General features: G+C 45.7%; 1 protein-coding gene across 1 annotated transcript in view; it reads right to left on the minus strand.

Moving 5' to 3' along the window:
* Positions 1 to 16865, minus strand: part of LOC114706420 (dynamin binding protein) — a 105386-nt gene that overhangs the window by 71343 nt on the left and 17178 nt on the right. The window contains exons 2-3 of the mRNA XM_028888795.2: positions 2571 to 2725; positions 411 to 533 (exon numbers count right to left, since the gene is read on the minus strand). Coding sequence (XP_028744628.1) covers positions 411 to 533; positions 2571 to 2715 — 268 coding nt within the window. The 5' untranslated portion in view covers positions 2716 to 2725. The remainder of the gene's footprint in view (positions 1 to 410; positions 534 to 2570; positions 2726 to 16865) is intronic.

Genomic DNA, 16865 nt, shown 5'->3' on the forward strand with positions numbered 1-16865 from the left:
CCCCTTCTCACCTCCCAGATACCTGCACTCATGCGTACATATTCGTATCCCCACACACACGTAATTTAAAATAAAAACGGATTGGCGTGGTGGCTCACTCCTTTAATCGCAGCACTCAGGAGGCAGAAGCAAGTAGATCTCTGTGAGTTCGAGACCAGCCTGGGCTACATATGAAGTTCCATGCCAGCCAGGGAGATACATAAAGACCCTGTCTCAAAAAATAAAAGTAAATCTAAAACAACAAAAGAATACCTTTCTGAGGAAATCCCGTGAAAATTACCACGCACTATAGCATAAGGCCTTCCTCTCACGGGCGTTACGTCATTGTGCCGGCTGCAGAGACAGGCTAACCAGTGTAAACGTCTCTGAAAGACCCTGCTCTCAAGACTGCAGATCTCTGATGCTCTTACCCCGATGGAGAGAAAGACTGTTCAGCTCCCGAGATGTGAATTCGCAGGTGCAAACAAACAAATTCTCTCCCTCTTTCAGACTGGGGATTGTCACAATCTCCACAAAACTGCTGGGAAACTGTCCTGGAAAACAGAAGCGCACGTTAAACACTGAGTGTTCTCTTAAGATTGTTTTTTTCCTCTGTCTGTGTACAGTGTGTCTTTTTCTCAGTACAGTTGCAAATTCGGAATTGAAAATTGACCTAATGCTAATAATTAGAGAATTTACTACAGATCAAGTACACAGTTCAGAGCTAAATGTATGTATAGGGCAGAGAACACAACTCAAAAGCATTTATTGGGCCAGTGAGATGGTTGAGCGGGTAATGACATGCGCAGCCATGCCTGATGACCTGAGTTAGATTCCCAGGTCCCCACGGTGTAAGGAGAGAAATGAATCCTGCAAGCTGTCCTGTGCTTTCCAAATGTCCACTTGCATGCGCACGCGCACACACACACACACACACACACTACCTCAATAAGCATTAACCACTGGCACTCTATCAGGTTCACTGAAGAGGGAGATGTGAGTTGGGTGGTCTTGGTCTTCAAAGATCTAAAAGTTCACCTGGACAAAGAGGAAAATGGAATCCTGAAACCCACACACACGCCATGGAGGTTCAGAGGAGGAACAGAGTTTTTTATGAAATAGCAGTTCAGTCTGAAGATGGGTAGAGTTTTATAGGTGGTATAGGAAGGCAGGGCCTGCCAGCTGGAGGAACAAAGAACAAGAGATGTTTCCTGAATCTGCCCACACATCCCCAGACCCACCACTGTGGCATCAGCCATTATCACCTGCCTCCTGGGTAACAATAAATCTCCTGCAACTCACCCTATGGACCAGGCTGGCCTGGAACTGACAGAGATCACCTGCCTCTGCCTCCCGAGTGCTGGGATTAAAGGCATATGACACCACTGCCTGGCTTATCGTTCTTTTTTTTTTTTTAATTATTGCTTTATTTTATGTGTATGTGTGTTTTGTCTGTACACCATGTGCAGGTCCGAAGAGGGCACTGGCTCCTCTGAAACTGGAGTTAGACTGTTGTGAGTTGCCATGTAGATGCTGGGACTCGAACCCAGGTCCTCTAGAAGAACAGACAGTACTCTTAACCACTCAGCTATCTCTCCAGTCCACCCGTCCCATCTTCTTAAGCTAACAGCAGCAGTATTTCGAAGACAGAGGTCTGATGATGTTGAAAGCCACAGTGTCTGGCCCCCTCAACTTCTGACCTTGCACGCCTTTGTCCTCTGGACCCCCACCACTTGGTGTCCTACTGATTCTTCCTCGGTACCGCCGCTGTGTTCATGGCCATGTCAGGGCCACAGCAAGCAAGTCTCTCTGCCTTGCTAACACCTACTCGTCGGTTTGATCTGAACAGAAGCATCACTTCTACTAGAAATAATAATCTGCATATCTCCCCAAAGTTGGTTAGTGTTCACAGTACCTACTCTCAGAACTACATTCCATACTCCAACCCAGGTGCACACAGATGTGAAAATTAAAGACTAAATGAGTATAACTGCTTGATGTGTGATGAAAAGGGCAGTTAATGGAAGAAATCCACGTTAATATGAATCTCAGAAATAGAAGAAAGATAGCCAGAAGTACAAACATGGGAGACTGGAGCATCCAAGGTAGAAGGTAGCTTTAATTAATTTTTGCCCATGCAGATCCAGGAAGGACCGAGTGGGATAAGTGAGGCTGCCCTGAAGAGAATAGGAGACGGAACAGGAGCTGTAAAAGGCAGAAAGCCAGAGGGATGAGGTGGAGCGTACTTACATCCCACTCACCTGAGGCCAGCCCGCCTGCCAAGAGCAACGACAAATACCAAGAGTTCTGAAGAGAGGAACAAGCACAGTTTGAGGAGGGGAGCAAGAGTACTAGACATGAAAGACAGAGCATTGGGACGGGAAGAGAAAGACAGACAGAAACGAGGCTGGGGCAGCAGGTGTCTGCCCATCCAGCCTCCACAAGGAGTCGATATGGAGAGAACCTCGCCTCACAGGCCAGAGCCACGTGTGAGCGCAGAAGGCAGACATGGGGAAGTGAAAGGATCACTTGGGCTTCGCATCTGGCCTTTATCTTTAATGTGCAAGGAAGAGAGGAGGGGTACCTCTTACCTGTAACATCCTCCTTCTTTCCTAGAAGCCAGAATTCATCCACCACGGCCAACACCTCAATAACATCTCCCACAAACAGCGGCAGTTCCTCTGAGACGCTGGGGCAGAAGTCAAAGATGGCTCGGACCACAGAGCCGGCCTCCATGTTCCACAACCTGGAAAGCCCAGGGCATGAGAAAACAAAGCTATTTAAGACATACTGTAAACCTGGTTCTTAAAAACCTAAAACTTAAAATATGAAGATAATGTAAATGCTATATAATAAAATATAAAAATATAAAGTTATTTCTTTAAAAATAATAATTTCCTCATGGATCTTCATTAGCTTCTCAGTGTAAGCCTAGAATCGGAAACAAACAACAATAACAACAAAAACCTAACAACTAGCCCAAACTGTAGAGATGAAAGAATCAAGTTGGGGAAGACAGGTTTCTGAAGTGCCAGAAGAGGGAGGTAAGGATATTATTATTTTACCATGACTAAAGTTCTAGGCAATATAGTACTTTTAAAATACAGTATTTGAAATCCAAAGACTTGAAATTACATACAGCATTTCATCCATTTCCCACGACAATCATAAGACAAGGATGACGACAATCTGCAAGTTTAGATAATCTAATTTGTCCAAGTATACACACGGCAGGGTCAGGACTCACACACCAAGATTTAAAACCCACAGAGAAAGGAAGTCTATGAAAAGAATGAGAAGGACTGGAGATGGTGTCTCTGGGGGATATTTAGTACCAGCAGATCAGGCATATCTTTCTGGTTTAAAGATGCCAGTGGCCCAGCCTGCACTGTTGAGGGTCTGTACCACAATGCATGATGGGTCCATTACTCTAGTGTGTAGGGCTGGTGAGCTAAGGATCTGTCTGTACACTAGAAAATAAGGGCATGAAGGGCATGTGTGTGTTCACTTAGGAATGCCCAGCCATGACTGGACCCACATTCTCCACATGCCTTCTCAGAGGCTGCACAGGGCGAAGCTCAAGCTCTCCACGCTGGCCAGGGTCCCATGCTTCTTTATTCTTCTCCAAGACTCTTTCAGTATTGTTGAAGGTGGAGATTTTTTTTCATCTCACACATGACTAACTTCATCAAAAAACACCAAGACAGGCCAGTGAAGTGGCTCAGCTAATAACGGTGATTTTCTCCAAGCCTGGCAACCTGAGTTCGATTCCCAGGACCTATGGCAGGGGAGAGAAGCAGGGGCTGGAGGGATAGCGCAGCAGTTAAGAGAGCTTACTGCTCTTCTAGGGAAATGAGTTTGATTCCCAGGATCCATGTCAGGTGACTCACAACTGCCTATAATTCTAGCTCATGTGACTCCTAAGCCCTCTTCTGGCCTCTAGGCGGGTGCGCGGCGCGCGCGCACACACACACACACACACACACACACACACAGAGATAGAGCATGCAAGAGATAGTAAATAAGTATATATAAATATTTATTTATCCATTCATTTATTCATTACAGTACTCTGTAATAAATTTGTATACAGTGTTCTGCCTGCATGTGTCCCTGCAGACCAGAAGAGGGCACCAGATCTCATTACAGATGGCTGTGAGCCACCACTGGTTGCTGGGAATTGAACTCAGGACCTCTGGAACAGCAACCAGTGATCTTAACCTTTGAGCCATCTCTCCAGCCCCCAGTATATAAATATTTAAAGAGAACTGAATGTCTAATGGGAAGAAAATGATAAGATAGCTATAACTGTAGTCTATGACTTTCACTGGTGTGAAAAAAATGTAGGAAGCATCTAATAAACAGTTCAGTATATTGTCATTTTTAACTATGCTCCATAACTAAATATTACGCATTTGATTTGGACTGTCAGGTCAAAGCAGCTTATTCTTGCACTACTGGGATTTTTTTTTTCAATAATGAGATGACTGGGGCCACAGCAAAAACAGAGAAGTGGTCGCTGCACTCACTCCTCACCCTCCTCTACCGCAGGCTTTCTGCTTTCGGTTTCCTTTCACGGTGCTTTGCACAGAACCCAGGGCCTCATGCATGCTGGACAAGCGTTCTACTACTGAGCATCTCCTAAACACATCTTATCAGTTGTGCCTGGTGGTGCACGTCTTCAATTCCAGCACTCAAGGGGCAGGGAGTCAAGCAGCTCTCTGTGAGTAGGAGGCCAGACTGGTCTACATAATGAGCTCCAGGTAAGCCAGGGCTACATAGTGAGAACCTAAAACAGACAGACAAACAAACAAAAAACAAATCTAACATTTATATAAATAGACTCTGAAGAGATAGCGCAGTGTGCATGTAAAACACTAGGCTTCTTCAGTGACAAGGAGCGAAGTTCAATAATGCGAGAAATCCATGGAGTCTGCTTTAAGGGCAAAGGAATTTATTAGGGAAGGAAAACTCACGAGACAGAACAGAGGAATTGTCGCAGGATCCTGGAAGGGTGAGGCACAGTCCCACACTGTTCTTCCGCCTGAGATCATCCCTGCTTCCAAGTCCCATGAAGGAGAGAAGAGAGCACCACTTACGTGCATCCCAGGTCTTAAGGGTCCCGAGCGGCCCCAGGGGCGTGTACTTCAAGGTCATAGGCAGGTGTAACAGTTACCTGCTACCTTACTAGGGGCGGTGCTTCAAGTCATAGCTAGAACAGCCACCCACTACAGTTCAAATCCCAGTTTACTGTTCTTCAGCTTATTCACCCTGCACACACCACGTAAACTCTCAGGTCTTCCGTTTCCATGACCTGAGAAACGAAGATATTAGTACTTTCACAGTTACCATCATGAAGATGACTATAATGATAAAGATCAATGATCAACATTTACACAGTGCTTCCTCATTCCACACACTTCACTGTATATCACATCAGTGAGTCCTCACAATGACCTGCCCGTTTATTAGTAGTTCCCATTGGGCAGATAAGGACACAGGTTCAAAGATGGTCAATTCTAAGGTCACATAGTAAGTGTAGGGTAAAAGGGCCAGCCAAGGAAACCCGCCCTGGCCCTGAAACCCAAGCCAGTGAAAGAAATACAGTTTGGCCCTGAAACCAGAGCCAAATCTGCCCCTGAACAACTGAACATAAAACTAACCAATCCCTGAGCAAGAAAACCAACCAATTCCTGAGCAGAAAACCAACCAATCCCTGGGCACAAAATCTAGCACCCTGACCCTGAACCCAGAGCCAGTGAAAGAAACACTTTAGCCCTGAAACCAGAACCAAAGAAACACACTTTGGCCCTCAAACCAGAACCAGTAAAAGAATTACGCCCTGGCCCTGAAACTAGAGCCAAAAGGCTAAAAAGGGCCAGGGAAAGAAACCAGAGCCAACTCTGCCCCTAACCAACTAAACCAACCAATCCCTGAGCACAAAATCTAGCCAATTTGAGCTTGTCCAAGTTCAAGGGAATGAAAATCTGACCAATTCCCTTCTTGAAAACCTTCTCCCTGGAAAAACTCCGCCCCTAAGCAGCCCTACATAAACCCCTCCGCCTGTTCGGGTATCAGCTGTCCTTTCCCACCCTGGCAGAGGCAGCCACTCTCCTGGATTCCTCCTTCCCAAATAAATCTCTTTCTTAACAGAGTTTTGAGTAAAGATTTTCTTTCGTGGGTGAGGAGCAGAGTCTCTGCTGGGAAGCTTAAGAGGGGGCAGAGCAGAGCTCAGCTGTAAGCTCTCGGAGAGAGAAGCAGGATTGCCACATCCTGCGATAGACCATCCTCTACTGCCCCCCAGCTTCAGGTATAATCTGACTTCCTGGGATACCTTTCTCCTCACAGCTGTGGGTATCCAGAATATCTCCCTTCATAGCTTCAGGTGTAATCTGACTTCCTGACAAGTCAGGATACCTTTCCCTCTGGACTGTAACACTTACAATAAGTCAGAGACAGAATGGGCATCCAAGTGCATCTGCCACCCAAGCCTTACCCAGCATGCTGTGTGGATGTGCTGAGGACATGACTGATATAAACATTAGTGCCTATTATAAATCACTCCCATATAATTAACCACAAGTTCAAATCCGTGTCACCGATCACTAGAGAATGCACTGTCTTCTGGTAGATAAACACATCAGTGCTTCCTATTTCAACAGGGTTAATTTAATTTTGACCACGTTTAAAAATAAGCATATACCCACAAAACCCAGAACTCAAAAGGCTGAGACAGGAGAACTTTGAGACCTAGATCACCCTGGGCTAATGTAGTCAGATTTCTTATGTAGCTTTCTTTCTGAAAAAAGCGTAAACAGGCGAAGAATACATCCTTGCCTGCCTTTCATAAAGACGTCTCCCAAGACGGTGTAGTCAGATCAATGAATAAGAAAACAAGACACATGGTTCACTCAGACTGCCGGAAGCAAGGTCATTACTTCAGCTGTACAGCACTGTGCTGCATTTAACCACGGCCGCTGTCCTAGACAGTCACAGGTCCCCAGGCCTTCCTCCTCTGGTGCTAGCCAGCTTCTGCTTTCAGCTTCGTCAGCTTCATTTTTTTTTTTTTTTACAGATTTATCTATTTTTATTTTATGCATACGGGTGTTTTGTCTATATGTATGTCCCTACACCACACGTGTGCCTGGCACCTACCAGAAGAGGGTGTCAGATCCCCTGGAACTAGAGTTACAGCTGTGAGCTGACATGGAGGTGCTGGGAATTGAACCTGGGTCCTCTGGAAGAGCAGCCAATGCTCTTACCACTGAATTATCTTTTCAGCTGCATCATCCTCCAATCAGCTTTTCTACCCTTTTTTAATTTTATCTTTTTCAAGACAGAGTCTTACTGCGTAGCCCTGGCTGGAACCTGCTGTGTAGACAAGGCTGGCCTTGACCTTATAGAGATCCAACTGCTTCTGCCTCCCAAATGTTGGGACTAAAGGTATGCACCACCATATCCAATGCAACCCACTTTCTAGTTTGCTGTTACAATCCAGAGCACCAACATTACTAAAAGTTCCCACATAGCTAAAGTAGCCAAACTCCAGACGGCAGGCTGACACTCCCACAGGGGTGAAGGACACACATTGGCACTGGAGGTTTTCCACAGTTTTCATGTGCTCTGAGGCCCCTTTCTTATTTTCTGGCAGTCTTCCAGGCACCTGAAGTTACCAGATGTCAGATTTCTGCAGAAGGGTAGTGTCTGAGAAATTTTTAAAACAGAAAACCAAGCATAATATTTGACAACTCTCTCAGCCATCTATGTTATTAAAACAAGTCCTCAGGGTTGGATCAAGATGGACATAATTTTCTGGTACATTTTCTCAGAGTCCTCACTGTCTGACTAAACGTACGGCTTGTTCTCTGGAGTGTTAAGAAGCAGCCTCCGGCCCACTTGCACTTTAGACCTGGGAGCTGAAAGAGTTAAACATTCCTCTTGGCCTCTTTTCACACTACCGGAACATGACTCACACGCAGAAGAGAATCTGGTTCAATAAAGTCTTTCACTAACTGACCTCCTACTCTGCTGGAGTGAGTGTGTAATCCCAAGAAACACACACCCTAGAAGAGCACAGAAGTCACAGCCTCCATGATTCATGTGTGCAACCAGAAGGTGGGGCTTGACGCCCCCCACTTTACGTAGGTGATAGACTTTTCCGGAGTTGTCCATGCCCTGTACATACTCTGAGAAGCACCTATTGTTACCCACACGGGGGTCATTTTAGAAGCCCCACTTCTAAATGGGTATGCTTCAAAACTTAATCATCAGTGGTTTCTGTAAGCTGTTCTAGCTCCAGATGGGAGTTTTCCGAAGAAACTACAAGGCAGATGGGCTGAGGGAAAGCTGGGGAAGTTATTGTCCATTACAGCATGGTGTCAGGGACATTGAAAAGATGCAGAACTCCACCCCTTCCTACCAGTGAATACCTGTTTCCTCCTCTGAAGAGGTGCTCTACATTGCAAATACAAATGTCCTTGGAAAGATGATTCTCCAACCCTTTGGAAGGTAAACTCTGTGAAGGAAGCTGTTCTGTCTCTTTGTCTACAGTTTCAATCTCCAGTTTGTCTAGGTTGGACTGGGGGAGCGGCGTGAGCTCTCCAGGTCAAGTGTGGGGCACCCAGGCTCCTTGGAACAGTCCAAAGGACACTAAGAACAGCCACCGTCTGAGTGCCCACCATGCCACATGTGCCAGGCTGATCCAGGAGCCTGCGCCATCCGCTGCACCATGGGCAGCAAGGCTCAAAGCCCAGCACCACACCTTAGCGATTCACCCAAACTTGACAGCTAGCAAACAGCTAACCCAGAGCCAGAGTTCAAGCCTGGGGGCTGCTAAGTTCATAGTTTGGTTTTGTTGTTTTGTTTTTTACTAAAAACGTTGCTTTTCTTAAACCACAGCAATCTGTTCTTCAAAACCCAACAAAGCATCACTTTCCTCTTGTTTCTTCAACATGTTGTTAGGAAAACTGTCAAGCACTGAGGTAGAAAGAATTTTACAATCACCGCCATAGTTTTACTATAACATCTGAGCACAGTGGCCTTATCATATACTCTCTAGCTCCTTATCCATCTAGCCAAACAGAGGCAAACAAATTCAGTTCCCAGGCAGGCAAGATAAAACTGTGGCTCCAGTGGGCAGAGCAGTCAATGGACAGCCTTTTGACACAATTCTAGAAACAGTGCTCCTCCCCTCCCCCACCATGGCGGGACTGGCAGTGGCGTGGAGCCTGCTCGTCCCTGTTGTAGATAGCAGTCTTAACCCCTAACCCAGAGCAGCTTCCCTGGGGAGAAGAACGTTGACCTCTCTAATAACCTAAGCACTAGCCTCAGAAGGAAATAGCCTTATCCATCTAGGGGGAGGGTATGTCTTAAGTCTGCAGTGATTGTATGTGTATGTGTGTGACCGAGTGTCCATGTGTGTGTCTGTGTGTCCATGTGTGTGTTCATCCATGTGTGTGTGTCAGTGCATGTGGGCGTGTGTGCATGTACCGGAGACAAGAGGTCGAAGCGAGGTGTCCTACTTTTTTAGTGTTTTTTGCATATTATTTACTTGAGTGTGTGTGTATGTATGTGTGGTATGTGTGAGTGCATGTCACAGAGCACACTGGAGGTCAGAGGACAGCTTGCAGGAATCACTTCTCTCCTTTCATCACATGGGTTCTGGGGATCAAACTCAGGTCATCAGGCCTGGTGATGCACACACACCCTTACCCACTGAGCCATCTTGGGGACCCTCTCACCTTATCTCTTGAGACGAAGTTTCTCACTGAACCCAGAGCTCGCTGATTCAGCTGGACCAGCTGGCCAGCAAACCCGCTCCACCCTCGCCCCAAGTGCTGAGGTTACAGGTGCACACTGCCACCCTGGTTTTCTACGTGGTTGGTGAGGATCTGAACTCAGCTTAGTTTAGCCCCTCCCACGGCTGTCCCTTTCCAAACAGGCTCTAAGGATGCTAATCTTGGTGATTCAAAATACAGTGCACTGCAGTCATTATGAATTCAAGGAAGGCTGTGAACCATGGTCCCCTCTTGAAGGGGCATGAATACTGGCACATTAATGACCACCACAGTCAGGCAAGAAGCTCTTTTACTTATGTCTTTATACTTGCCTGGGGCTGGAGAAATGGCTCAGCAGTTGAAACCACCTGCTGCTCTTACAATGGACCAAAGCTGGAATCCAGCACCCCGTCAGGGTCAGGTGGTTTATAGCTCCCAGTAATTCCAGATCCAGGGGATCCAACATGCTCTTCTGGCCTCTATAGACACAAGAATGTATGCATGCATGTGTGCACGTATACATACATACATATACGTACACACAAGTACATTTGGGCCAAGTGTGGTGGCACACACCTTTAAACCCAGCACTCAGTGAGGTAAAGGCAGGCAGATGTCTGTGAGTTCGAGGTCAGCCTGGTCTACATAACGAGTTCCGGGACAGCCAGGGCTACATAGAAGAGACCCTGTCTCAGAGACAAACAAAACAGGACCCTTGTTTGGCCACATGTGATTGTTTTAAACTTTGTCCCACCTTGCTCATGGTGCTTAGTCCCATCCAACCCGAATAGTCCAGCTGGGGCAGGAGTGTGGCTCAGCAAAGGAGTGTCGGGCCCTGGGTTAGATTCTCCTGCCTAGACTCATTTCCTGCCTTGTTTACATGCCATTCCTTTTATTCACAGCAGGTTACACCTCTGTGTAAAAGCCATATATTTAAATACACACTTCCCATCACTGTTTCCTCCAAATGGTGCCCATCTCTCCTCCATAAGACCACCTCCATCTTCTATATTTCCATTCCCACAGACTTTTTGTATGTCATCTTGAAGACTGGGCACATAAAGCATTTTAAGTCTTTATTTTATATGTGTGGGTATTTTTGCTTGCATGTATATTTATCACCCAATGCATTTCTGGTGGCTGCAGAGCCCAGAAGAAAGTGAGTTTCCTGGAACTGGAGTTACAAATGGTTGTGAGTTGCCATGTGGGTGCTGGGAAGTGCCATGTGGGAGCTGGAAGAGCAGCCAGTGCTCTCAACCACTGAGCCATGTCTCTAGCCCTGGACATGTGAAACTTAAAGCTATAAAAATAATGAAAATATTCAGAAATAAGATATACAACATGTCATGCAATCCAAGTGACCATCAGAAGATGGATAAATGAAATGTGCTACACTACACACATACAATTATTCCATCTTCTTAAAAAGGGGAAAAAAATAGTAACACATACCACAGCATGGATGAAACTTACATTTGATGTACATTTGATGATGTACATTTGATGAAGACATTATACTAAGTGAAATAAGCCAGGCCCAGGGACAAACACTGAAGGATTCCACTTAGATGAAGTACTCAGAGCAGCCAGAGCCACAGACACAGGAAAAGTGGCAGTGTCCAGGGCCAGGAGACGGAGGGAATGGCCAGAGAGCTAGTGCTAAGTGGGCAGAGCGGTTCAGTTTGGGGAAATGGGCAAGTTCCAGGGGCGGACGACAGTGAATTAGTGACGCAGAACTGTATACTAAACAACTTCAAAATGGGAAAGTTTATGTTATATTCATTTACCACAATAAAAAAAATCAACGTTTAACATCTACGAAATATGACGGAATGTAAAAGAAAGCCTGGGAGACTCTGATTATTTTTAATAAACAACATATCCACAAGCCTGGACACACTGTTGAAAATCTGAGATCATGAGTTGTAAACTTTTACCCCAATAGATACTGATATCAACCAGCTTAATGAGTAATTTCCAACATGCCCTCTGGGGTAAAGGTCTGAACTTGGTACACACAGTGGATACAGAACTTCCAGGTCTGTCCTCCAGCCTGCTCTATGCCCCAAGGCAATCTCAAGCTCCAAATCCAGGTGCTTGCCTCCTCTGGATTCCTGCTAGTTCAACCACTGGGTTAGCAGAAATCTAAAGGCAGAGGCAGAAGCTGGGGTTCCCTCCCTGCTGGGCTGAGGTGGTGATGTTACTCCATCAAAGGCTATAGCCAGGAGGCTTTCTCCAAACAGCACTCTTGCCCAGTCAAGTAACTAATCCATCCCCCTGCCCTGGAACTAAAGTATTATTAGCCTTGGTGTAAAGTATAATCCTTTACTATTTTCCCTAAGCCCAGTCCATTCTAAGCTGAACTCCTCAAATTCTCAGTAAGCTGCTCTGGAACAATCTTTTTGTATACTGTAAATATATATTGCTCTCACTGGTTAATAAAGAGCTGATTGGCCTATGGCAAGGCAGGATTTTCAGGGTAGAGAGAATGCTGGGAGGAAGAAGGATGGAGTCTTGGGAGTCTTGAGGAGATGAAGATGAAGTGGGAGATGAACATGCTGTACTGAGATAAGGTACTGAGCCACATGGTAGAACATAGATAAAATATGGGTTAATTTAAGATGTAAAAGCTAGTTAGTAACAAGCCTAAGCTATCGACCGAGCATTTATAATTAATAATAAGTCTCTGTGTGGTTATTTGGGAGCAGCTGGAGGGACAGAGGTGACCAGCAGTCTCCACCTACAGTAAGCTCTCTGCTTCTGCTGGGCCCCAGGGTGATATAGGCCCAAAAGATTCCTAGAGCTCTATGCATTGGAAACAAACAACAACAACAAAACAAACAAAAAAAAAACGGAAACTGAGAGTATAGGAAAATATGAGATAGTTTCACAATTCTATCGCTGTAAATCAAGTGAGAGACACTGAGGACATCAATTTTGAAGGTTTAGAAACACATTAGGGAGCTGGAGAGACGGCTCAGCAGTTAATGTTTGGGTGGGAGCTCCACCTCAACCCCTGGCACTCTGGCATCCCTATACCAAAGAGTCTAGAATGTTTGGGTGGAAGACCCACCTCAAATCCCCTCCCCCATCTCTTTCCCCAATCCTGCCTCTTCAAAGCCCGCCAAACACTGCTCTTCCCCTAGAGATGCTCAAGACCACTCCCATACGGTATATAAGCTGCATCCCAGAAAACAGACATGTGGTTTTCCGGTCTCTCGACCCCATGGGGGGTGGGGGGGTGGGGGGCAGAGAATCACCCAGGAATGCTTTACCCATTAAACCAGGGCTTTTTCTAATTTGGTCTGATTTGGATTGCTATGTCAGCAGAGAGGCTTATCGATGCAAAAACTTATCAGTTAAGAGCATCTGCTGCTCTTGCAGAAGACCCAGGTTTGGTTCCTAGCAGTCACATGGTGGCTCACAGCTGCCTGTCACTCCAGTTCCAGGAGATCCAATGCCCTCTTTTGGCTTCCATAGGTGACACACATGCACGTGGTTCATATATATACAAGCCGACAAAACACACAAAATTAAAGAAAACTTTAAAACATATTGTGCCTGGGCCCTTCCTCACTCGCCCCTCAAAACTTAGCCAGTATATTCTCTCGAAAGCATGAAGACACGGTCTACATCCAGAACAAACTCTCTGAAGAGGTCTCCCTGACTGAAAGGCAGCAGCCTGCTGTTCCTCCTCCCTGTCTGGGGAGGCTTTGTGGAGATCTTGAGATTTCCCAAGTTTTATAACTGAATTCTCCAGAAAACATGACCTCCAAGGAATCCATTTTAAAGATGCCGGTGCCGGCAGTGAGAAGTGTTCAGCTTCACAAGCAACAGCCTGCTTCTCTTTCTGACAACAGACAAATGCGGTTTCTCCTCCTCGGTGCGGAAGGAGGTGTCAGAACATGAAGTCTAAGGCAGCTTCAGGAAGGAAGGAAGTGAGAGACTAGGAAATGGGCTTTTCCTCCACTGCTCTGTGTCCCTGCCAGCTGACTTTGGACCGGAGGTCAGCAGTTGCTGCCAGGCGATTCCTCAACGAAAGTACCAAAGGATGAACAGGAAGTGTAAGCGTTACAAACTGTGGGGAGCCCTCGGGCAGGGGAGAGAGCGTCATAGGGCTTTTCCTCAGCACCACCCCCTCCTCACCACCCCCATCCAGTAGACTCTGGCTCTACAGCCTACAGAACAAAGGAACCACGCTCTGGCTTGGAGGGGATGACTAAGGAAACTAAAGCAGGAAAATAAAGGAGTTTGCAGCAACAACCTGTCTTAACCTTTCACCTGCAACGGCTGTCACACCTCAAACTTGTCCTGAGGAGGAAGGCAGCATTCTCAGCTCATGGGATGGGGTATGTGGCACAGCTCCCGCCAATCATGGAAGGTGCCTTTTGATTTGAAGTGAACACCATGCAGAAAGACCCCAAGGTCCTATAAACTGTCCCAGCAGCAGTTGGAAGGAACTAAGGCTTCCACCTCACACCATGGAGCTGACACTCCCTCTCTTTCTGGGTTTAATCTCCCTCTCTCTTTTTTTTCCAGTTTAATCTTTTAAGAAAGAAAGAAAGAACGGAAGAAAGGAAGGAAGGAAGGAAGGAAGGAAGGAAGGAAGGAAGGAAGGAAGGAAGGAAGGGAGAGGGAGGGAGGGAGGGAGAGAGAGAGAGAGAGAGAGAGAGAGAGAGAGAGAGAGAGAGAGAAAGAAAGAAAGAAAGAAAGAAAGAAAGAAAGAAAGAAAGAAAGAAAGAAAGAAAGAAAGAAAGAAAGAAAGAAAAAGAAATCGCCCATGCACCTTTACACCGATTTTCTCTTTTGAACAAAACTGTGTTTACAGAGGCAGGCCCCATGATTAATGTTTTGAGACCTACAACATTTTAAGGCATTTATGAGAGAATTTTTTTTTTTCAAAAGACTAAACCTAGGAGTTCCTTAAAGTATGCTCTCAGACTGACATTTCTTAAATCATGCATGAATCTCATTTATGAGTGGAAATTTAAAAACCGCTGACTCGTAACTAGATAAATGGGATATATCTGAGCTGGGCAGCTTAACGACATAAAATCAACAGCCCCGCCGCAGTACAGATGGAGCACGCACAGAATCTATACGATAGTAATTGCACAAGCCGAGATTAAGGGGAAACTATAACGTGAAGCTTCAGGGTGCGGCCACAGGTAACAGCGCAGCAGACAAGTGAAAACAGGCATCCTGGAGACGTTTTTCAGGAGAGGTTCAGAGAATTTCTTCCCACAGTGCTCCAAGCAAGGAGGCGCCTGCTACAGGGATCTGGGGCACGCATTGTGTTTCTTTTCTTATCTACTGGTTGAATTAGGAGCTGGCCTTTCAGCCTCCGAAGATTTAAAGAGACACAGGAATTCCTTTACCCTCCAGTCCATGTTAGCCTGCAAAGCATTCTTGATGCTTTGGGAGAAATCATCGAGAAAGGAATTAAGGAAACTGAAGATTCGAAGAGAAAGAACGCGGAGACAACTACTGTCTTGCTGGAGTTAAAAATATCAGCAACTATTCCCAGGGTACGGAACGTGGGCCATTTTAAGAAGCACAATATCCAAGCACATGGAAAACAGGCTTGTAGCTTTTCACAAACAACAAAAATGACCAGGGGCCTCTTACAGAAGCTAGAGTCACCACACTAGGCAGAAGCCAGGAGTCTTCTGTAGCTCCTTTTCAAGGTGAATAAGGGAATTCGCCAAGATGCAACATGCCCAGTGAGTGGTTTAGATGGTCAAACAAGGACGTGATGTCCTAACAGATACCAGGCCTTCCCCCTAAACACAGGGACCACACCTTATCAGGCAGTGCATGGGAAAGTGAAGGAGTAGAGCTGTGGTATTTCAGTCTTGGTTCACATTCATTTATTACAATTTTGATTTAAGTTTTAGTTATTAGTAATAACTGAATAAAATACACCAGGAGTTAACAATATTCAATATGATTTGGTAAAGGGGTGCCGATCCCCATAAGAGTTAAGGAAGGAGAAACGGTTATAATTACTACAAGCTAAATTTTAGTAAGAAAAGGACTAATACACACCCTCTGATAGAGAACTGCAGAGCGCATGCAGGGCGGCATCTAATGGACGCATTGCACATGGAGTTGGCCATGCACACAGTAATAAGGCCTGGAGGATGAGCAGCAAAGTGTACCCCTGACTGCAAAACAATAAAGACGGGACAGGCATGGTGGCATGTGCCTCATGAGTTCAAAGACAGCCTGGTCTACATAATGAGTTCCAGACCAGCTAAGGCTACATAGTGAGACCCTGTCTCAACCCACCCCCACCAAAACAAACAAACAAACAAATAAAAAGGAAGACAAATCTAATCCTCCTGGGGATGAGGGGATTCAAAAGTAGGAGGGGTAGGGTCATGTCACATACATGGAAGTTTGAAAGTGAGCAATAATATGCAAGAAGTGATGAATCTGTGGGTAGCATGATTTTTTTAAATATTTTTTAGACCTTTACTTTTATTTCATGTGTTTGGGTGTCTAGCCTGCATGTAAGTCTGTGCATCACATGCATGCAGTGCCTGCAGAGGCCAGAAGAGGGTGTTAGAGCCCTTGGGACTGGAGTTACAGACTTGTGAACCACCATGGTGGTGCTGGGAATAGAACCCAGATCGTCGAGGAGAGAAGGGCAGACAGTGCTCTTTACTGCTGAGCCATCTTTCCAGCTACTACATGGTTTTAATAGCAGACGGGATAAGATCAAGCTAGAAAGAAACAGGGGAAGATTTATATCACAGACGGCCAGGATGTAGAACAAAAACTGCTTTAATTATGGTACAGATACTAATGGTAACGTCTGGCAGTTGGCCTAAGCTGGAAAGCTAATTGACTTACAAATAGCAAAATCATATAATCACTGGCCAACTAATTAACTATGTCCTAGAGCGGTGCTTCTCAGCCTTCCTAATGCTGCGACCCTTTAATACAGATTCCTCGTGTTATGGTGACCCCAACCACAAAACGATTTTCGCTGCTACTTCATAACTGTAAGTTTGGTATTGTTAGGAATCATAATGTAAATATGATTTTTGGATGGTCTTAGGTGACTCCTGTGGAAGGGTCATGACCCCCCAGGTTGAGAACCAC

This window comes from Peromyscus leucopus, chromosome 1, assembly GCF_004664715.2.
Source record: "Peromyscus leucopus breed LL Stock chromosome 1, UCI_PerLeu_2.1, whole genome shotgun sequence".
In the NCBI taxonomy this organism is placed as follows: domain Eukaryota; kingdom Metazoa; phylum Chordata; class Mammalia; order Rodentia; family Cricetidae; genus Peromyscus; species Peromyscus leucopus.